This window comes from Mesoplodon densirostris, chromosome 2, assembly GCF_025265405.1.
Source record: "Mesoplodon densirostris isolate mMesDen1 chromosome 2, mMesDen1 primary haplotype, whole genome shotgun sequence".
Lineage (NCBI taxonomy): Eukaryota > Metazoa > Chordata > Mammalia > Artiodactyla > Ziphiidae > Mesoplodon > Mesoplodon densirostris.
In genome coordinates, this window is record NC_082662.1 from 39,640,988 (window position 1) to 39,661,357 (window position 20,370).

General features: G+C 54.3%; 3 protein-coding genes across 3 annotated transcripts; 1 reads left to right on the forward strand and 2 right to left on the reverse strand.

Annotated features, from left to right (window-relative positions):
* Window positions 1-248: 248 nt before the first annotated feature.
* Window positions 249-2,992, reverse strand: P3R3URF (PIK3R3 upstream open reading frame). Its single transcript, XM_060119056.1, has 3 exons — window positions 2,928-2,992; window positions 577-797; window positions 249-292 (listed from the first exon to the last, which is right to left on the reverse strand). Exons 1-3 carry the CDS (start codon window positions 2,990-2,992, stop codon window positions 249-251), a joined length of 330 nt encoding a protein of 109 aa, XP_059975039.1.
* A 1,397-nt stretch (window positions 2,993-4,389) lies between these two features.
* On the forward strand, window positions 4,390-8,152 carry TSPAN1 (tetraspanin 1). The gene is made up of 7 exons (XM_060083151.1): window positions 4,390-4,446; window positions 6,813-7,019; window positions 7,232-7,306; window positions 7,404-7,502; window positions 7,582-7,737; window positions 7,837-7,920; window positions 8,105-8,152. Exons 1-7 carry the CDS (start codon window positions 4,390-4,392, stop codon window positions 8,150-8,152), a joined length of 726 nt encoding a protein of 241 aa, XP_059939134.1.
* A 2,609-nt stretch (window positions 8,153-10,761) lies between these two features.
* POMGNT1 (protein O-linked mannose N-acetylglucosaminyltransferase 1 (beta 1,2-)) lies at window positions 10,762-20,143 on the reverse strand. The gene is made up of 22 exons (XM_060089747.1): window positions 20,049-20,143; window positions 19,411-19,580; window positions 18,693-18,807; window positions 18,439-18,557; window positions 17,715-17,780; window positions 17,511-17,624; window positions 16,610-16,727; window positions 16,318-16,416; window positions 15,805-15,932; window positions 15,390-15,460; window positions 15,085-15,160; window positions 14,806-14,889; window positions 14,675-14,716; window positions 14,407-14,465; window positions 14,018-14,090; window positions 13,807-13,935; window positions 13,597-13,722; window positions 12,608-12,672; window positions 12,384-12,428; window positions 11,889-12,024; window positions 11,534-11,643; window positions 10,762-11,434 (listed from the first exon to the last, which is right to left on the reverse strand). Exons 2-22 carry the CDS (start codon window positions 19,528-19,530, stop codon window positions 11,347-11,349), a joined length of 1,983 nt encoding a protein of 660 aa, XP_059945730.1. The 5' UTR covers window positions 19,531-19,580; window positions 20,049-20,143; the 3' UTR covers window positions 10,762-11,346.
* Between the last annotated feature and the right edge of the window lie 227 nt (window positions 20,144-20,370).

Here is a 20,370-nt window from a genome sequence, read left to right on the forward strand (position 1 = left end):
GTTGCTGACCTTGTTCTGTCCTTCCACTGTCTTACTGTGAGGCCTGCTGCTGTCGCCGAAGCCTATCCCTGGGAGCATTCAGTCCCAACCCTGCCCTCATACCCTACATAGTCAGCTGGAAACACCTTGGAGTGGAGTAAAGAGTTGGAGCAGAAAGGATTGTTATTTGTCTGCTGTTTACCACTCGTAGCCCTTAGGAGATGCAGGTCCAGAGCCAGCCAAGCTTCTGGACTAGTTTCTGGGCATTTCTAGAGGATCAGAAAGCTGCGAGGTTGACAAAGGTGTCTGAGTACTGAGGAGAGGAAGGAGAGGGAAGAGTGTGAGGAAGGCAGAAGTTCTGGAAGCTCCACTGCTCTTAGATTCTCCCGTTTCCCCAGGCCCTCCACTTCCAGCCAATACATCCTCCGTTAAGGCTCTCAGCCTTTGGGATGTCTGCCATCAAGACCCCACCATACCTTTGGGGTGATAATTCACAGAAGGTGTGTCCGCTACAGTGCCTGCACAGGGCTAATGTGGGGAAAACTTGAGTGGCCCCATTTTCCCACCCCGCACCCTGGCTCAGGACCCTCGGCTAACCTTGCGGTGGAAGGATCCACACCCTGGTGGTGGCAGTGTGGGTGTTGTTGATATCCGTGGCCATGGTGGCAAGATTGGTGGCTGCAGTGGTGGCAGCTGGGCCTTGGGATTTCTGCCGGTACCTTCTGTGGCTACACTTGAACATCCTGGGAAACCGGAGCCGAGGCCAGCCCATACCTGGCCTCCGGTAGGGAGAAATTAAGCCCCGGGGCCGGGCTTCCCTCGTGGCGCAGTGGTTGGGAGTCCGCCTGCCAATGCAGGGGACACAGGTTCAAGCCCTGGTCGGGGAGGATCCCACATGCTGCGGAGCAGCTGGGCCCATGTGCTACAACTACTGAAGCCCGCGTGCCTACAGCCTGTGAGCCACAACTACTGAAGCCCGCGTGCCTACAGCCTGTGAGCCACAACTACTGAAGCTCAAGTGCAACAGCTGCTGGATCCCGCGCGCCTAGAGCCCGAGCTCTGCAGCAGGAGAGGCCACTGCAGTGAGAGGCCCGCACACCGCAACGGGGAGTGGCCCCCGCTCGCCTCAACTAGAGAAAGCGCACGCGCAGCAACGAAGACCCAACGCAGCCAAAAATAAATAATAAATAAACAAATAAATAACAAGCCCTGGGGCCGAGGGGCACAGACAAACTGAGAAGGCGCTATGGGCGCAGGGAGCTTCTGTCATGTGCCTGATGGTGCTACTGGCCAGGGCAGCTGAGGCCTCTATAACATACAGAGCCTGTGTAAGAGTGATGCTCTTTATTACTGGTCCAGATTCCCAGCCCCTCCCTTAGGGGTCAGGCTCCCTCACAGTTCTCTCCATGGGTCCAGCTGAAGAGCCAGAAAACCTCAGCTTGGCCCCTTGGAAAAAGGAACTCTGAGTAAAAAAACCCCTCCCTCATTTTCTCACTCATCCACATTAACAACATTAACAATGTTTATTGAGTACTTACTATGTGCCAAACACAGTGCCAAGTCCTTTACAAACATAATCTCATCTAATCCCACAGCAACCCTACAAGGAGATTCTGTCATTATTCCTATTTCATATACAGTCGATTCTTGTTATTCGTGGTAGTTAGCCCTAAGAAAGTCACCACAAACACTGTATTAGCAAATATTGAGCCAATGCTCCCAGGAGAAATACAGGATTAGATTCATACTAACCTCTGGTCACAGCATTTTGTCATCTGAACAATAACCTAGTTTATTTGTGTTTCTGTTAAAGCCACTTCATTGAAAATATATTGATGTCAATAACATTGAACTCACGGCCAACAAATGGCCAACGTTTGCCTGAATGAAGTTTATCTGACACATGTATTGTCTTCATAAGGCACATCACAGCCTTCTTGCACTTAGGAACACTAGAGAGCACTTCAACACTATGCTGGAGGGAGTCTTTAATAGCAAAGTCACCAACAAAAAGCACAAAAATGCAAAAAACATGACAGACTGTAAATAGGCCGCAAAAAGAACACTTGTTTACATTGTGAGAGCTGAAACAAGAAGGCAGAGCATCCCCTTGTTCAACTTCAGCTGAGAACAAGCATGGTAGACAACTCAAATTTTTTGCAGCTCTGCACTGTCCATGAATGACCACAAAAGTGCTGTGAGTATTGGTTTGGAGTTATAAATCATTTTTAGTGAGTGGGTAAATTCACAGATATGGAATCCATGAATAATGAGGATCAACTGTACAAGGAAACTGAGGCTCAGTTAGGCTCACACAAGTAGAGCTAGGCAGGGATTCAAATCTGGGATGGCCAAGGCCCAAAGCCCAGATGTTTAACTCCTGCTATTCTGCAAGCATTCATTCATTCAGAAATGTGCACTTAACCTTCTGTGCCTCTCTTTCCCCATATTTAAAAAGCAGACGAAAAGAGAATCTTATAAGATTGCTGTGAAAGGGGAAAAAAGACTTACTATATAAGTTATGCATTTAAAACATGATATGTACAAATGTTAGTGTTAACAGCCTTCCTCTCTCTCCTGTCTCTTCAACTGCCTCCTCCCATTATAAAAACAAAACAAATTTAAAGACCTTCCATCCCACACCCCCTCTGGCTGTGACCCTCCTTATTCTGAACTTTTCACTCTGTGGTCATTCCCTTATGTCCCAGAATGGGAAGAAAAATCTCATTTTAAATCTCACTTGAAAGCCCCATAACTATTCTGTTATACAGACCAGGAAACAGAGGCTTAAACCCAAGTCTAAGAAATGCCCCTAGGGTCACACAGCTAATAAGCAACAGAACCAGGATTCGAGCACTTGGTCTGAGTGACTTAAAAGCCAGAACTTTCCCAGCACCTCGACCTCCAGGACCAGCAGCCCCGGAAGGATTGACGATGATGGGGATTACCGAGCTGTAGAACTTGGTGGGGAGGGGTCGGGGGAGGAATGGGGGCAGTGCTTTTGTGGGACCATGGTGCCCCCTGCTGACGGGAATGGAAGGGGTGTATGCAGAGTGCTGAGAGGATTGAGGAGAGAAAAAGGGTGGGGAGGGAGAAGAGTGAGGAGGAAAGACTCAGGGAGGAGAAAGATGGGTTGAAGCCTTTTTTTTTTTTTAAACATCTTTATTGGAGTATAATTGCTTTACAATGGTGTGGGGTTGAAGTTTTGTGGAGAGAAAAAGACTAGAAAATTAGGAGTCGTTTGCCACTCAGAGGAGGGGGCAGAAAACTCCAAGCCTTGGCCGTTTCCTTGAAGGCACGTGTGGGCATGCCTGCGTGAGTGTGAGTGTGTGTGTGTGTGTGTGTGTGTGTGAGAGAGAGTGTGTGTTTCAGTATGTACTTCAGATGTTGCTCTGTTGATTGTTGCTGGGAGTCAGTCCACGCAGTTCATAGTGTGTGTGTGTGCGTGTGTGAGTGTGCATTTGAGAGCACTAGGAGGTGTTTGTGTGTGTGTGTGTGTGAATATACAGCTTGGGCAGATGTGTGTGCCTCGAGCATGCAGGGTGTGTACAACAGTATCAGCAGGTGTAGGGTAGGAAGTGCCTGTGCGCTGCCGTGGTGGAGGGCACACAGTTCTGGGGGGCCACTTGCCCCACCCCCAGACTTCTCTCTTCTTCAGGTCAGGAGGGGCGTTGCCCGTGGCTGGCGTTGCCAGGCGGAGCCCTGAGTCGGCTGGGGCTGTGAGGACGGAGCGCCAGGCAGCAGGGGGGCAGCAGGCGCTGGAGGAGGCGGACTGGCTGCAGGTGGGGTAGGCGGGCGGGCAGAAAGGAGGCCTTTAAAGCACCTGCCCCGCCCACAGGTGAGCAGTGCTGTGTGAGAGCCAGCTCCGTCTCCCCGCCTGCCCACTCAGTGGCAGTTCCCCGGAGCTGCAGTTCCCTCTGGAGCCTCAGCAGATCCCTCTTTCAGAACTCACTACCAAGAACCCTCAACAGGTGATGGCATAGGATAGAGACTATCCCGTGAAGTGAAATCAATCTGGAAACAGGTTTGGGAGCTGGAAGGGCCATGGGGAGGGTCTTGGAAGAGTCTAGGATTGGTTTCGGGGGGAGTGGAAAGCTCAGGATACACAGGTGCCAGGGAAGGGCATGGAGTGACCTTGTAGCGTGGGAGTCAGGCTTGGGGTGCCAGTAGAGGAACCTGGGATGTTAGGATTTCAGAGTGCCAGGTGTTGGTAGAGGGCCTGGGCAGTACAGAGGGATAGGAGCGTCAGGATGGGAATTGGGAAAAGTCCTGAGGTGTCAGAGTTCTGATGCAGGAGAAGCTTGGTGATTATATGAGCCCAGGATGCTGGAGTCTGGTATGTCAGCCCAGGTTGGGGGTGGGGGCAGGGAGCAAGGTCCTAACACACACATCTGCCTCCCAGGAGCCACCATGCAGTGCTTCAGCTTCATCAAGACCACGATGATCCTCTTCAACATGCTCATCTTTGTAAGTGTGGGGGTTATGGGCTCTTCGGGGTTCCCTATAGGAGTAGGCCTTAACCTGAGCAGAGCCCGAACCGGGGGAGAGGAGACTGCTATGCCCAGACTCTTCCTGCAAGTTGAGGAGGTGCAGAAGTCTCCCCAGATGCTGAGTCCTGGTCCCAGTAGCAGCCTGGCTGCCACACAGTTGGGGTGGAGAAGGTTAGGGGCATCCTCTCCCTTCCAGGAAGCTTCAGCTCAGGCAGGCTTACAGCAGGGCAGGGTAGGCTAACAGGCTGGGGCCCCCAGTGAGGGGAAGGGGTTTGCTGAAGGTCACCTAGTGTGGAAGGAAATTCAGTGGCCTCTGTATGATGGGGAACCAAAAGCACATAAGGCCCAGAGACATCAGAGCAGAGTGTCAGCTGCAAGCAGCCCTTATTCATTCAACAAACACATTGCCTTAAGACTCTGTGCTGAGTGCTGGGGTGACAGGTGAGCAAGCCCTTTCTCTGCCCTTGGGGATCTCAGGTCCAGCAGGCCAGATAGGCAGACAGTTTCGACATAGTATATGTGGTCTTAGCACAGGGGCCCATAGGAGGGGCTTGAACCCTGCCTGGTCAGAGAAGACTTCTAGGAGGAAATAGCTGAAGCTAGGAATTTGCACTGAGTGAGGGGGTTGGTAAAGCATGCAGAAAGGCCCAAAGGCAATGAGATCAGATATTGTTCAGAAAACCAGGAACAGATTATATAGGGCATGTTTGAGGAGCTGAGCAATGAGGCATGAACCCTAGAGATGGGGAGAAATGGACAAAGTGGACAAAGGACAAGGCCCTTGGATGGTGGCTAAGGGATGGAAGAAGGGGCAAGGGAGACACCATCTTGGACATTATGACCACGTCTCTGGCAAGAACAACCTGGGGGATATCTCACAGGCAGCTGTGTACCCAGTGGGGTTGCAGCTCAGGATATCTGAAAGTCATGTGCCCATAGGTGGTTGTTGAAGCCATGGGAGGGGTGAGAGCACTCAGGGAGAGTGAACTCCAGGAAACTCAGCTTACAAGTGATAAACAGAGAAATGGCCACCAGGAAGCAAATGAAGAAAGAGCAGCAGGAAGCAAACCAGGAGAGCGAGCGAGGTATCAGGGAGGTCAAAGAGGATACGCCCATGGCTAAGCACATGTCACCAGAGACCTTGGAGCCACATGAGAGTGGGTTAGAGTGAGTAAAAAGGGAGGAAATGGAGACATGAAGTATAGATGAATTTGGAGAAACTGGGCTGGGGGTGAGTAAACTCTGACTCCGATGTGGTCTGTGCCTTGGGCTTCCTCTGGTTTCAGGGAACTAGACTTTATCCATGTATCTGAAGAAGGCAACAGGATTGCAGGGATTTGGAGAGCAGGGGCTCTGGCCCGAGCGGGTTAAAGGCAAATCTGGTTTGGTTTCTGCCTCTGCTGCCCTTGCCTTGCCAGACTGGGCAGGGCAGGCCTCAGACTCCTTGAAATTTGACCCTGTAGGCTAAAAGCCCAGCTTTCTGTCCTTGGGCAAACATGCCTGGGATCCACCCACAATCTGCCACCTCACTCCTGGTTCTAGCCTCAGTTTCCATAGCCAGAAAGTGGGGACTGGACACCTAGGCAGTGTCAGGCTGATTTATCCACTGAAGCTCTGGATCAGCAAGGCTTTGCTCTAAGAGCTATGGGAACTGGGCAGTGCCCTCCTCCCCAGTCTAGTCTTCAGGATTCCCTTTGAGCTGGGGGTTGAGCCAGAGAGTCTCTAAGAGCTCTGGCTGTACTCCCTCTCTGGTGCCTCAGTTTCCACTTGGGTGGCAAGGAGAGGTCTAGGCTGGTTCTGGACGGGAGCCAAATGGGGCCTTGGGGTGGGTATCCCTTCTCACCACCGCCCTCTCCAATGTTGGGAGCAGGTGTAAACCTCAGCCATGCCTCTGTTGCTATGGTGACTGTGGAGATTGCTCAAGGCTCCCACCCCCATGTTTCCACCTATCAGAGGACAGTTGTTCCAGGCACCTGGAGGGGGAAATGGAGAGGGGGGTGGGGTGGGGAAGCTGCTGCGGGGTATGTTCACCTACTTTTTTCACCCCTAGCTATGTGGCATGACCCTGGCAGCAGTGAGGGAAAGCCTTGCCCCTCCCCCCACCCTTCAGCTATTTCTGGAATCCCTGATCCCATTTATATCTGCCTAGGTGTGCAGCCTGGTGCTGGCTATGGATGTTCCAGCTCCCGTCTTTCTGGTTCTAAAGGATGTATTTCCAGGATGAGTTTTTAGACTCCATAGTCAATAAAGGGGGAAGTTTCTCGTCTCCCATCTCCCTAACTCAATTGTGTGGTAGGGAGCTGCTTGATGGCACTGTTTCAAGGTCTGCCTCTCTGTCTCCAGCTGTGTGGTGCGGTCCTGTTGGCAGTGGGCATCTGGGTGTCAGTCGACGGACCATCCTTCATGAAGATCTTCGGGCCACTATCATCCAGTGCCATGCAGTTTGTCAACGTGGGCTACTTCCTCATCGCAGCTGGCGCTGTGCTCTTCGCTCTTGGTTTCCTGGGCTGCTATGGTGCCCAGACTGAGAACAAGTGTGCCCTCATGATGGTGTGTCAAACCCAGCTCCACAGGCCCGTAACCGAGGCCCAGGGTCCCTCACCCTTGACCCCAGGCCCTGGGGATCCCCAAGCCCTGCTCTGGACTCCAGGGGCCTCAGCCAGTGGGGCCCCTGACTTGTTTTCATGTGGGGGTGGGTTAGGGCAAGGAATGCATGAGGGACTGTCTCTCCCTAAAACTCAAGATCCCTGTTCTCCACTCAGTTCTTCTTCATCCTCCTCGTCATCTTCATTGCTGAGGTTGCAGCTGCTGTGGTTGCCTTGGTGTACACCACAATGGTGAGGAGGGGGGATGGGCAAGGGGGGACAACTGGGCAGAGCACTGCGGATGGCCACCCTCCCTACCAGGCCCTAAACACTGACCTTCCCCACCCAGGCTGAGAACTTCCTGACGTTGATGGTAGTGCCCACCATCAAGAAAGAGTACGGTTCCCAAAAAGACTTCACCCAAGTGTGGAACTCCACCATGGAAGGGGTAAGGTGGGCTGGGGGAGATTTTGGGGTGAGGAGAAATAAGCAAGGCCCCACTGACCACCTCTTCTCCTCATCTTCAGCTCAAGTGCTGTGGCTTCAACAACTACACAGATTTTGAGGACTCTCCCTATGTAAAAGAGAACCACGTCTTTCCCCGATACTGTTGCTTTGACCATGGCAATGGCACATTTGTGGAACCCTGCACTAAGGCCCATGCCCAGGACCAGGAAGTAGAGGTACAGGTTGGCCTGGGAGGTTGGGCTGCTTTAATGGCCTCGGAGTGCTGCATGTGAGTGGGGGCAGCTGCTGACTATAGATGCTCTCTCCCCTCCAAGGGTTGCTTCAATCAGCTTCTGTATGACATCCAAACCAATGCAGTTACCGTGGGTGGTGTGGCAGCTGGAATTGGGGGCTTGGAGGTAAGGAGAGGAGGTTGGGGCAGGATATCCCCCCGGGCTCAGGGCTGCTTGACCCATGTCTGAGGCCTTCCTGGAAGAGACAGACTTCTAACAAAGCTTCATGTCGAATGTCTGGGGGCCAGGGGACTAAAGCTTAAGGACCCTGATCATGTTTCTTCCTCTCTGCCTGTTCCTTTCTCATCAGCTGGCGGCCATGATTGTGTCCATGTATCTGTACTGCAATCTGAAATAAGTCGGCTTCTGCCTCCGCCACTGCTGCTGCCATACAGGAACTGGGAAGAGGTACCCCAGCACTGCCAAGAGGCAGTGATCAGCATGGGGACAGGATCTAACAGTGTCACTTGGGCTGGAGTGGGCCTGGGGCCAAATAGGTACCACCCCCTTCAACCTGTGCCAGACTTGTCCTTCCACTGGTGGTGTTGGGGTCCACCTATTTCAGAGCCTCTAAGGTAGCCAAACCTCTTGCCCATTCCTCCAGTCTGTTTCTTAAACCCTCGATACCCTCTCAGGCCATGGGGTGGGGTGCTCTTGGTGATCCCAGTACTCCACAGTAGGGATTAAAGGCACTGCACCGGTAGCATGAGCATATGCAAAATCAGCAGTCACCAGGCAGATGTGTAGAAAGCACTTCAGAACTCAAAAACCCATTAAAATGTTTCCATTTGCACTCTTTTTGTGTATCCTTCAGGAGAGGGACCCATCATGCCTAAACTGGCCTCAAATTCCTGTGGGGCTATTGACTCAGAAGGCTCCTAGAAATGTAGCAGAATGGAAGTAGCATGGAGGTGGGTGGCTATTTCTCACCTTCATTTGGATGCCAGGCCTGGGAGGGAGCCTAACAAGGATGGCCAAGAGGACACTGAGGGAGGAAGCAGGGGCTGGGCCAGTCTGCAGTCCTATAATGTGGGAGGACTCTGGCCTGAAACTGCCCTCTCCTGGGTAGGAGCACTGGGCTGGAAAACTATGAAAATAAAAAGCTTGTGCCCAAGTGGGGGCAGGGAGAGCAGAAATATTGCCAGGGCGATGGAAGAGGGTCATTCCTTAGGCTCTGGGAAGCCCTCCAGAAGCCCCCGTCAAGGGACCCAAGCTGCCTACCCTTCTCATGCAGGCACAGCCCCCCACCTGTCCCTGCTTTGGGGATTTCAGGAAGAATTTCATTTACTCTTGGTCTTGGTTGCCCAGGGCTCTATAGATTTGATCTCTTATTGAGTCTTAACCACCCCCACGTTCCAGAAACTGGGCCTAGAAAGGCCAAGTGACTTGTTCCAGGCCCACAACCTCCCATGAAGAGCTGAGCCTGGATGTGGGTCCAGGACATCTGACTCCAGAGCCAGGTGGGATCCTGGCTGACATGGGAACATGATTTACTTTTAGGCCAGAATGTCCCAGACATAGATCTGATTGCTGCTGCAGGAGACATAGCACTAGGGTGGGAGGCTGTAGCCAGAGGATATGGTGTCTACTACGAAGCAAAGCCCAGCCTGGCAAACCAGTCCTCCTTGCTTGCCTCTGAGCCCTGGATTCCTCTTCCCAGGTTTTACTAGGGCAACCCAGATCCATCACCCCTCGTGAATCCAAAAAGGAACTGTGACCTAGCCAGTGCAATACAGTGCCTGAGAGCTGGTCTGAGGCCCAGATCAGCAGCCTGCTGGGAGGATGGGCAGGTAGAACACTTAGCCCCCTCCCACCTTTACCACCTTTCTATGCCTCTCACACTACCCTGCCCCCAGGCACCTAGAGGCTACAAGGGATTTGTCTGCCCTGGGTGGGCCTCCTCCACCTCATTATGAGCTAATTGTTCCTCAACCTGGCTGTTGCGGCACCTCAAGCGCTATCTCTACCTCCAGCAAACACTGAAGCCACATACCACCCATGCCATCTCCGAGCGGGGCTCCAGGCACCGCTTGGAGAGGCAAGGGCAGAGAGCTGGTGACAGGGCAGAGTTCCAGCCAGCTCCTGCCTCCCTGGCCAAGGCTCTATATAAGGAGCTCACGAGGCTCACTTTGCAAGGGCTCTGCAGGCAGACCCCTTCTCCAAGTGTCCTACACTTACTCTCTTGAACCTAAGTCCTTCACAGATTCCTTAAATGTCATGCCCTCTGCCTTGGGCTATCTCAACCACTTCCTCTAAACAATCTCATCCATTTTCTGGTGCTAGCATGACTAACTTAGATCTTCCTGACTTCTTTGGATCACTGGTTGGGTGATCTGATGAAAATGATGGCTTTTCTCCAGAAAAATGCCCAGATATGGAATCTGCGTACAAAGTACCCTACGGGCCACAGACACGACATCCTTGTTCCTGTGTCTCCACCTGCAGCCCAGTCCTCACTTCCTGAATGATGCCCATTCAGCTCTGTCTCATCCACTTCCTTCCCACCTCCACGACACTCACCTGCTCTCTATCACCGCCCCCATCCCCAGGTATCCCTTTTTGCTCCCTCTCGCTCCATTTTTGGGGACAGGTGCCCTGGCCCAGACACGAGCTAGGCAGGAAAGAGCCTGATGGTTAATTAAACAGTGGTAATGGGGTATAGGGTGGCCGCTCTGAGCTCAGCCCCAAGTAGGGTGGGGCAAAGGTCAGGCTCTGTTGTTCTAGGGTAAAAATATTGCAGTTTGAGACTTGGGCGTCCCCTGCTGGCCAAATGGCCCCAAATGGAAGATAAACCTGTGGAGGACAGTAAAGAAAACTTTCGTCCGTCATGACCATCCTCTCTCCCACCCATCTCTCTGTCTCTCTCTGTCTCTGTCTCTATGTCTCTCTCTCTCTCTCTCTCTCACACACACACACACACACACACATACACACACACACACACAGAGTCACAAGACAACCCCCAGAGCTTTTCTCCTTTTTTAATCAATGACCACCTCATCCAGCTTTGGAAATCCGGACAAGGAGGAGGCTGAGAAGAGGCCTGGTTCAGTGTCTGAGGGTCTCTGAGTGAGTCTGCATCAGCAGGTGGGCCCCTGCTGGGCCTGTCCATGGGTTGGGCACAGCAGTTTCCTGAGTAAGAGCCTGCCCCACCCTCAGGGCAGCACCCCAGTCCAAAAAAAAAATCAAGGCCCTACAGGCTTCCGCCTGTTTCCAAGGCCCTCAGGACAGTCAATAAATAGGTTAGATTCTGAGCCAGGCCTGGGAGGAGGGAGTATACAAAGGGCAAGATCAGCTGCCCAGGGATCCCAAAGATTCCCAGGTACTATCCTGCCCTTTCCCGACAAGGAAGTAAATAAATAGACCTCCAACTCAGGAACAGGGATGTTGGAGCAGGGGAACCCTCCCCTGGGAGTTAGTAATTAAGTCTCATGTTAAAAACAAACCAGCCCCAGCCCCTGAGAGTGTCTACAAAATCCTACAGGATTGGGTGAAGGGCTAGCCTGCCTGGGGGTACACAGTACCCAGCCCTGCAGGGTCCTGGAGGAGGTCTCATGTCTGTTCTGCAGCTCCTGGGGCTCCCTCCTCCTTTGGGGGTGGCTCCAAGAAAATTGGGGTGATTGATGGTGGCTTCTTGATTCTGGGAAGATAACAGGAAAATGAATAGGGAGGAGGTCATTAGCTACGTCCCCTAACCCCACTAGTCTTCCATTTCCAAGGACAGAATAGAGTCACTCACGAGTAGGGGGAGGCTGGGACCCCCACCACCAGGAAGTGGTTCCTCTTCCGAAACAATCTCCACAGGCCCCGGTGGTTGCCACGTACATCCAGGTCCCAGATATGGAGGCACTGGTGGGGGTGGGGTGGGGCAAAGGCAAGAGTCGGAGAGCTGTGGGGAGGGCCCTTGGCCACCCTCCTCTCCTCAGCAGCCTCCTCGGTTTGCAAGAGGTAGCATCTTCAAGAATATGGATTTGTAAAGGGGCTTAGAAGAGAGGCTCTGAGTATGAAGAGAAGGTTCTGAGGTGGAAGATTCCAGAAAGGCTCCTTGTATCTTGGGGAGGGGTATTCCTGGGGTAGGTGTGGTACTGAGGCACCTTGGCAAGCTGGGTCCAGGTGGTGAAGTCATCATCCTTCTCCATTCGGATAAAGGCCACATAGGTGTGGCCCTCTGTGTCTGGCAGGAAAGAGTCTTCACAAGGGTTCTTGCTGTGGTCCAGAACCTCAGCTTCACTGTAGCAGGGAGTGGGGGAGAAAGGCCAAGACAGGGCCCACCTCATGAGTGTGTCACACAGGCCCTGTGCTTTTAATGCTCTCCTGCTGCCATCTTGGAATTCTTAACATTTGTTGTTTTTTGGCGTTTTTTGGCACATGAGATCTTAGTTCCCCAACCAGGGATCAAACCCGTGCCCCCTGCATTGGGAGTGTGGAGTCTTAACCACTGGACCACCAGGGAAGTCCCACTTAATAATGTTTGAACAAGGGACCCTGGTTTTCATTTTGAAGTGGGCCCCACAAATTATGGGGCCAAGACTCCCAGTATTTGACTTCTCCTTACCCCCTGCCTCATACCCCACTGCCCTAGGCCATACCTGAGCAGCCTGTGAACTTCCACTTCATACGCTTCTTTCTTCAGACTAAAAGAGAGGGAGAAATGGGTCAGGGGAGGGAGTAGCCCCCCAAGGGATGACATGGAGATCGGCGGGCGGCAGGGCTGGGGTAAACACACAGACCGCAGGGCTAGCAGGGCCTGTCAGGCACTGGTTATCAAGGCTCCTAAATATCCTCCCCTTCCTTGGCCGTCCCCAGCCCCCACCTGTCCACGTTCCTCAGCTGGACACCTGGAACCGTGTTGAACTTGTGCTTCTTGAAGTAGGCCTCCTGGAACGGATGTGAAGGTGAAAATCAGGGCATTACACTGTCTGGCCCACACCTGCCCGCTGACCCACCACATATCCACGAGGTCCACAAATGAAGTCCTAGATCTATAAAGGTCCCTCTGGCTCCACCATTGCCAGAGAGCTCATGCTCATACTGGCATCTCATGCTACTGACCCCTGAGCTAGTCCTTGTCCCCAGTGGCTCTCCCTGGGCCTGCTGTTCTAGGGCCACAGAAGCCAGGAATGGCCCCTGCAAAGGGACAGTCTGGACTGGGAGGGAGAAAACTGCTATGACTAAGGTACTAAGGGTGAGGGACATGAGGTCACTCCCCGTCCCTCTTGGAGATGAGTGGGGGTCTTGTAGTAATCAGCCTCTGAAGGCCCTTCTGGCTTCTAGGAGGTTCCAAGCTGGAAACTCTCCATTCTTTACACTGGGTTGTCTCAAGGCCTCCCTGGCTATAACTGGGGAGTGGCCCTTTGGACACAGCGATGAAGGGGTGGGGACCTGGGGCCCTCTCTGTTCACTTCAGGCTGAGGCTTAGGCCTCAGCACTTGCAAGGACAGGAGGGGGCAGAGTTTGCTGGGCTGGACGAGTGCGTGGCAGCAGAAATATCCTCCCCACACCCACAGTCTAGTGCTAAGAATAGTAATGATAAAAATAATACCAGCTAATCTTATATAATGTTTACAGTCCAAAGCATATTATACATATTAACTCATTTAAACCTCATAACCTCACAACCCTATGAGGTAGGAGTATTTTTATCCTCATTTCACAAATAAAGAAACTGAGGCAAAAGAAGGTAAGTAATTTCCCTAAGGCTACATGGCTAGTGAGTGGCAGAGCTGGGGTTGCTTGAGTCCATGTTCTTGCCCCATCTACCACACTGTGCCCTATGCCCCAACACCCCTGCCTCCCACTCACATGGAAGTAGCCATTCATGTTGAGGCCAACGATGCCAAAGTGGTAGGATCGGGAAATGTCAGGGATGATGCACTCTCGGCCTCGGCGTTGTTCCGGCATCCGCATCCACATATCCCAGTCCCAGAGCTGGGGGCGTGGAAGACTCAGAGAGTTACAAGGTTCCGAGCTGGTAGGGGACTTCAGCCCACTCACCCTACCCTGCCAGGGTACCTTTTCCGGTGTGGGCCACTTGGGCTCAAGCTCCTCCTTGTACAAGGACTTCCTGAGCACCCAGCCCAGCCCAGGCATGGTCTCCACGCGGTACAGCAGTGCTGGGTCCTCAGCCGTGTGTTCATACCCCTGGGGACAGGGAGCCGTGATGGGAGGTATTAGCTCGGGGCCTCTACCAACTCCACAGCTGACCCCTGGCCACTCAGCCTACCTGGTCATTCCAGGCAGAGATACAGTACAGGCTGTCGTCCTCCTCCAGCAGGTGGATGGACTGGCTCAGGAAACTGAGAGGCAGGGTCCAGGGGTTCAGGGAGGGGCAAGGACAAACCCAGTCACACAGTGATGCTGGAAGAACTGGAGATGGGACTCAGGAGTCATGCCTCCTTCCTCCAAAGCCCCACTGTCTCCATTCATCCTTTCTACTCTCTACTCCAGCCCCAACCCCCGCCAGCCTACCTTTGTTCAGGCTTTTTCCCCACTTTGGAGCTTGCTTCCTCTGGAAAGCTTTCCAAGACCCCTCATTGCCTTCCTCCCTGGAGACCCAGTCAAGCAAAGCAGCCCTACGCAGCTTGGAGCTGCATGGAGGGACACTTCCCTCACCTGAAAAAATCCACAGCGATGTCCAGGTCCTCCTCCAGAACCACAGCAAACTTGGCTTCCTGTAGGGAGTGGGGGACAACATAATCCCAAGGGGGACTTTCTCATCCCGTCTCTTCCACCTCCATCTCACTTCTCAGGCAGCACTACCCCCATTTTCCACATCAGGAGGATGAGACCCAGAGAGAGGAAGAGCTTGCTATATAATAAGACCAGACTTATGCCCATGTTTCCCCTCTCTAGGTCCAAAAGTTTCGTCTTTACTACTCACCGGAAACAGGTTGAAAGTGGCAGTGAGGCTGGCCTTGTAGTGCTGGGTGGGGAGTAAGAATAGGGTACATGAGCTTTGGGGTGGACAGTGGGGCCAGGTGTCCACCCCTTCCATCCTTGCCTAGGCGGTACCTGAGACACACGGGCGTTCTTGATGCTGATGGGAGTGTGCTGGATGCCCCTCAGACCAAACAGCGCCACCACGTCCAGCGGCTCCTAAGGGGCACGGCCGCCGGTCATCATGTGAGCCACCCGCCCCCTGCCCACCTCTGCAGGCTCTGACACGCCAAGCCCTGCACATTTCACGGCCCTTGCCCGGGCTGTCTCCCTTGCCAGTCCTCTGTGATCATTGCTACTCAGCACCAGCAACCCTGCACTCTGCTCCGCCCAAAGTCCCCAAGCCCCACTCACCTCATAGTAGCCATCGATGAAAACTGTTATCATCTGGGGAGACACCCCCTGGGCTGAGAGTAGAGAGCGCAGCATCCTGGGGAGCCCAGGGTTGGATTAGGCCTCTTTGTCCCCCCAAATCAGGACTCCCCTGTGCTTACAGATGGGCCCAGATTCTCCATGTTCACCCCCAAAGGTGAATGCACCTAGAATCTGTTTCTGTTCCGCCCACCTCAAGAGTTCCCCCTGCAGGTACATGAGCCTCGGGTTCCCACCACTGAGCACCCTCCTGTTCAGTGCTGGATACAGCCCCCTCCCAGGCTCACCGGTACAGGTAATTGGGCCGGTTCCCCGCAATGACAGCCACAGGAACGTTGAAGACCTTGTTGTCTGGGAGCTGAGGGAGAAACAGTGTTCAGCTCTTGCCTCACTCTCTCTTCAAACTGGGATCCCCACCTGGGGAAGAGTCTTGAGGGAGAGGGAGACTCAAGGGAAAAGGCAGAGGGTCTTCCCTGTCCTGGCCCCTCCACACACTCAGCCCAACTCCAACTCTAGGCCTTTGCTCACATGGCCTGCTCCTTCCCCGCAACCAAGAAGCCCCGTCTTTCAGAGCTCAGTATAAATCCTCAGCTCCTGGTTCCCTCCCAGGCTGGGGTAGGGAAAGCCCAACCTAGACCTTTCCTGGGGCCCCTTGCCAAGCTGGGAAGGAGTCCGGGCCTCGCTGCCCAAGGCCCCACTCACCGGGTCAGGGCTGAACTCGATGGGTGTGGGGTCCTTGCAGCTGCACACACTCCCATAGCCCTCGACTTTGCTGCAGAAGCGGTGGCGGCGACGGTTCAGCTCTGTGTCTGCCCAGTGGCACTCTGCTTCTGAGGGAGGGATGAGGTCAACAGGATGAGGGCATGAGGCTAGTGTGGTTTGGAGAACACCAGGAACCCAGTCAATAATAGAGCTCCGGGGCTTCCCTGGTGGCACAGTGGTTGAGAGTCCGCCTGCCGATGCAGGGGACATGGGTTCGTGCCCTGGTCCGGGAAGATCCCACATGCCGCGGAGCGGCTGGGCCCGTGAGCCATGGCCACTGGGCCTGCGCGTCTGGAGCCTGTGCTCCGCAACGGGAGAGGCCACAGCAGTGAGAGGCCCGCGTACCGCCAAAAAAAAAAAAAAAAAAAAAAAGAATGGAGCTCCGTAAAGAGAACCCAAATGCCTATCCCCAGCCCAGGCACTGCCCTGGAGCCCAGCGCCCGCTAACCCCACCTTCAGCTGAGCTCAGCGGCACATCTGTCTTCAGTAGGACTGGATCCCCCCAGGAGGAGAGGGCAGGTGACTTAGAATGTTTCTCCCCGAGGACAGGACCTGGCAGGGGGCAGAAATGAGGGGCAATGGGGGCCCAGGCTGCAGTTCTGGAGCTTCTTCCCATCTCCCTGCCCACTTTCATCCAGCCTACCACCACCGACTCCTATTTGCCCCCCAGCCCACCCCATCTCCTGGAGTTCTGCTCCTCTCAGCCCCTTAATACTACAGGGTGGATGGCCTACGGTGCTGGCACCTCCTTTTCGTCCCACGAAGGCCCAGGTGTCCCTCCAGCCCAGGGCAGGGCCGGCCTGGCTGCCTAGGCTCCTCAGCAGAGCCTTGGCTGTGTCCTTGAGGTGGAAGGAGCCCTCATCCTGGGAGACCAGAAAAGGTGGTCAGCCTGACTGGCACAGCTCCAGCAGACCTAGGCTCAGGGAACACTAACTACATGTCAAGCACCATGTAAAACCTTTTACTTAAATTAGCTCATTAAACTATCACAACAACCCTTTGTGGTTACTATCATTTCCCAGATAATTAAAGGCTTAGACAGATTCTGAGAATCACCCAAGGTCACTAGGCTAATTAGTCCTTAACACGGTCCCACACAGTCTGCACCTCTGTCCCCTGGTACCTCCCTGCCCTCTTCTCACCACCCTTCTCCTCCCCTCCCTTATTCTGCTCCAGCTCCACTGGCAGCCCGGCTGTTCCTCAAGCACACCAAGCACCTTACCAATCCAGGGCCTTTGCACTTGCCATTCTTTCTATCTAGAATGCTCTTCCTCCAGATATTCACATGGCTCACTCCTCATTTCCTCCAGCTTTCTGTGCACAGGTCATGTCCTTACAGAGGCCTCCCCTTTCTAAAATGCACCCCCATCACCCTGTCTCCCTTGCTTAATTTTCTTCATACAAGTTATCTTTTCCTGACATTGTAGATTTATTTGGCTGCTTTTTGTTGATCTTGCCCTATTGGTGTAAACTCCATAAGGGTAGGGACTCTGTCTTGCTCTCCATTGACAAGGATAGGATTGGAACCTGGTCACCTTCCTCCAGAGGCTCTTGCCACTATGCCATATTAGGGGCACAGAACCCAGGGCCATAAGCAGGGCTGGAGCTAGGGGTGTTGGGAATGGGGCCAAGGCAGAGTCACTGACCTTGACGGTGCAGATGAGCACTCGGCCAGGGGCCACCATGTTGAGGAACAGCACCATGGCCTCATCCTCATGAGGCGAGTACGTGTCAAACACCCGCTTTGCCATCACATGGCCCTGGCAGGAGACACACCTCTCGTGAGTTAGTGTCACCAGCAAGGAGGGCTCAGCTTTGGCCCTCTAGGTCCCCTACCCCTAGAACTTTACCGTGGCCTGGTTGAGGACGATGACATGGATGCCCCGGCCCTGCTCCCGGGCCTCATCCTCCAGCACCTACAGGGTAGCAGAGACAAGGTCAAACTCTTCACTCTGGCATTTGAGGTGTCTCTGTCTCATGGGCACTTAAAAAAAACAGCTGCATGAAACAAAACCTCCCCTCCTTCCTCTGCTTCTGTTCACACAGTTCTCTTCCAACCCAGCCTGAAGGCCATCTCTTCCAGGAAGCCTCCATAGCACCCCCATCAAAAGAGATCCCATCTTTCTACAACACCCCCCAGCCCCCCGCCAGCCTTCACGACTCTTAGAGCCCTTGACTATCTCTGCCTCATGCTGGAGGTATCACCGTCTAACAGATGGAGCCCCTCAAAGTAGGGCCAGGGCTGACTACCTCCAGGTTCCCAGTGTCCAGGACAAGGCCGAGGCCAAAGAAGGGACCACGAAATAAATAAATCACTGAATTAACTGCCTACTAATACTAATGATCACTTTTGATAATATCCCACTACATATAATACATTTCACATACCTTACATTTAATCCTGACAAGCAGAAATCATTAGTCCCAGTCTACAGATGAGGAACTGAGGCCTCCGAAGTCACACAGTTAGAAACTGGCAGAGCTGCAGTTCCCACTCAGGCAGTGGACCCAGAGCCAGAGGACCATACCGTAAGTAGAATGGAGTGACCGTACACTAGACACCAGCCCACTCACCGTAGTGCCGTCCACTGCCACGTACACTTTGCTGCGGCTTGAGTATACCTCCACATCCAGGACCCGTCGGGGACCACTGCCTCTGCGCCGTGGGGACTCCAGTCGGCCCAGGGACTCATCTGTGGGTGTGTGACAGGTCATGGAGATGGTCCCTCCAGCAGTGTCTCACCCCTTGGGATCTGCCCACCATTTCAGCCACAGGATCCCAGAGGACGCCCCCTCCACCACCAATCCCATCCTCAGTCTGGTCCTACCATAGTCTTTTTCTGGCTCCGGGTCTTCATTGGCCTCGCTGATTGCTCTCCGTGTGTCCAGGATCAACTTGATGTTGACAATGACGGTCACAAGTAGGAAAAGCACAGCTCCTGTCTGAGGGAAGGGGTGGGGCAACTAAAGAGGGGCACCCCCTCCAGATCACTGCGGGTCTTCCTGAAAGGAGGGCTCTGGCTGGAGCAATGACACAGGGAGAACCTGGGTTTTGCCTCTCTTCCCTCTGTCTGACCAGCTCTACTCCCCAAGACCTGGGTTCAGTTGCACGACCACCTCCTTCAGGGACCCTCCCCTGACCCTTCTCCCTTCATCAGGGTGCTCCCTACCCAGAACTCCTGTATTCTTCCATTTGAGCCTTGATTCCCTTGGTTCCTCCACAATTAGTTCCTAGAGAGGGAGCCAGTCCCAGAGAACCACGCTGGGGATCAGAAGACCTGGGTCCTAGCCCTGACTGCCTGACAGGTGTGGGTCCTGGGCAGCCTTCCTGATCCAACTTCAGGTTTGTCAGAAGCCTAGGAGGTCGTACTTGGGTCCTGATTCCAGAACTCTGGACCCAACCCACTACCTGGTAGGGACATGAGACAAAGAGGTTTCCCACCCTCTTTCCAGGGTGGGGGCAGCCAAGGTAGGTCCCAGTGCCCATAGTCTAGGCTGGGGTAAAGCTGGGAGGGAGCCCCTGGGAGGTATGGGACACCTCTATACCTGACAGAATCTCCGCAGGGCCCGCTGGTTGGTCAGTTTATACTTCCAGGTAAGATACCAGCTCCGCTTTTTCCGAGCCCCAAAGGGCTTGATGAGGGGGCTGGGCTTCCAGTCGTCCATGCCGGATTGGGCGGTCACCACTGTCCTGGCCAACCCATGCCTTCAGGAATCTGAGGAGACCAGAGGGTCACATGGGGTAAGGTTTTCCTCCCAAAGTCTGATGCTTTCTTGGGGAGATGAAGGAGGACCCCCCAGTAACTCTTCCTTGCAGCATCCATGCTGTGTGACCTGGGAAAAGTGGCTCAACTTCTCTGGAAAGGAAACCTTCAGAGGGGTCCGATCACCTGGAAACTCCCCTGGGGCTGGGGAAATTGACAGGACTGCCCATTGTCCCAAGGCTGGAGGCCAAATAATCGGCTCTCAAGGCTTATCAGTCCCTACAAGAACCAAGCCCCAGGCCTTCCTAGTCCTAGGGTGAGCGAAGGGCAGCAACCCCCCCCCCATTCTCCACCCCCTTCCGCCCTCGCCCCCTCTTATCTGGCCCTGCTCTTCTCCTCCCGGGCCTTGGGCCGCCCCAGCACTCGGGGACCCGCCCCGGCCATGCCACCCCTCCCGGACCCCCGCCCAGAGACACTCACGGCTCAGGGGGCCCGGGCCCCGCTCGGGCCCCGCTCGGGCCCGCACTGCTCGGCCCGGCGCGCCACGGCCTCCGCCTCCTCCATGCCGCTCGCGGCCCCGCCCCGGCCCGGGCGGCCCGCCTCCCCGCTTCCGCCGCCGCCGCCGCCGCCGCCGCAGGGTGAGAGGGCGGCGGGAGGCGCTTAGGGCGGCGGCTGGTGTCTTCCCCCAGCGAGGGCCGCTACTGCTTGGTCCCTCGGCTGCCTTGCAGCTGGCTGGCCGGGTGGGCGGCTGGGGGAGAGCAGCTTCCCCGCTCCCAACACTGCGTGGTGGCAAACCCGATTG

Coding starts and splice junctions, on each gene's coding strand:
- P3R3URF (XM_060119056.1), bottom strand. CDS start 2,992: ATGGTCCCACAAAAGCACTGCCCCCATTCCTCCCCCGACCCCTCCCCA. Junction 798..2,927: donor CCACCAAGTTCTACAGCTCG/GTAATCCCCATC, acceptor CTGCGCCACGAG/GGAAGCCCGGCCCCGGGGCT. Junction 293..576: donor GTGGATCCTTCCACCGCAAG/GTTAGCCGAGGG, acceptor TCCTCTCCTCAG/TACTCAGACACCTTTGTCAA.
- POMGNT1 (XM_060089747.1), bottom strand. CDS start 19,530: ATGGACGACTGGAAGCCCAGCCCCCTCATCAAGCCCTTTGGGGCTCGG. Junction 14,091..14,406: donor ATCGCTGTGGATTTTTTCAG/GTGAGGGAAGTG, acceptor CCTGCCTCTCAG/TTTCCTGAGCCAGTCCATCC. Junction 13,723..13,806: donor AGTGGCCCACACCGGAAAAG/GTACCCTGGCAG, acceptor CCACGCCCCCAG/CTCTGGGACTGGGATATGTG.
- TSPAN1 (XM_060083151.1), top strand. CDS start 4,390: ATGCAGTGCTTCAGCTTCATCAAGACCACGATGATCCTCTTCAACATG. Junction 7,503..7,581: donor GGAACTCCACCATGGAAGGG/GTAAGGTGGGCT, acceptor CCTCATCTTCAG/CTCAAGTGCTGTGGCTTCAA. Junction 7,921..8,104: donor CTGGAATTGGGGGCTTGGAG/GTAAGGAGAGGA, acceptor CTTTCTCATCAG/CTGGCGGCCATGATTGTGTC.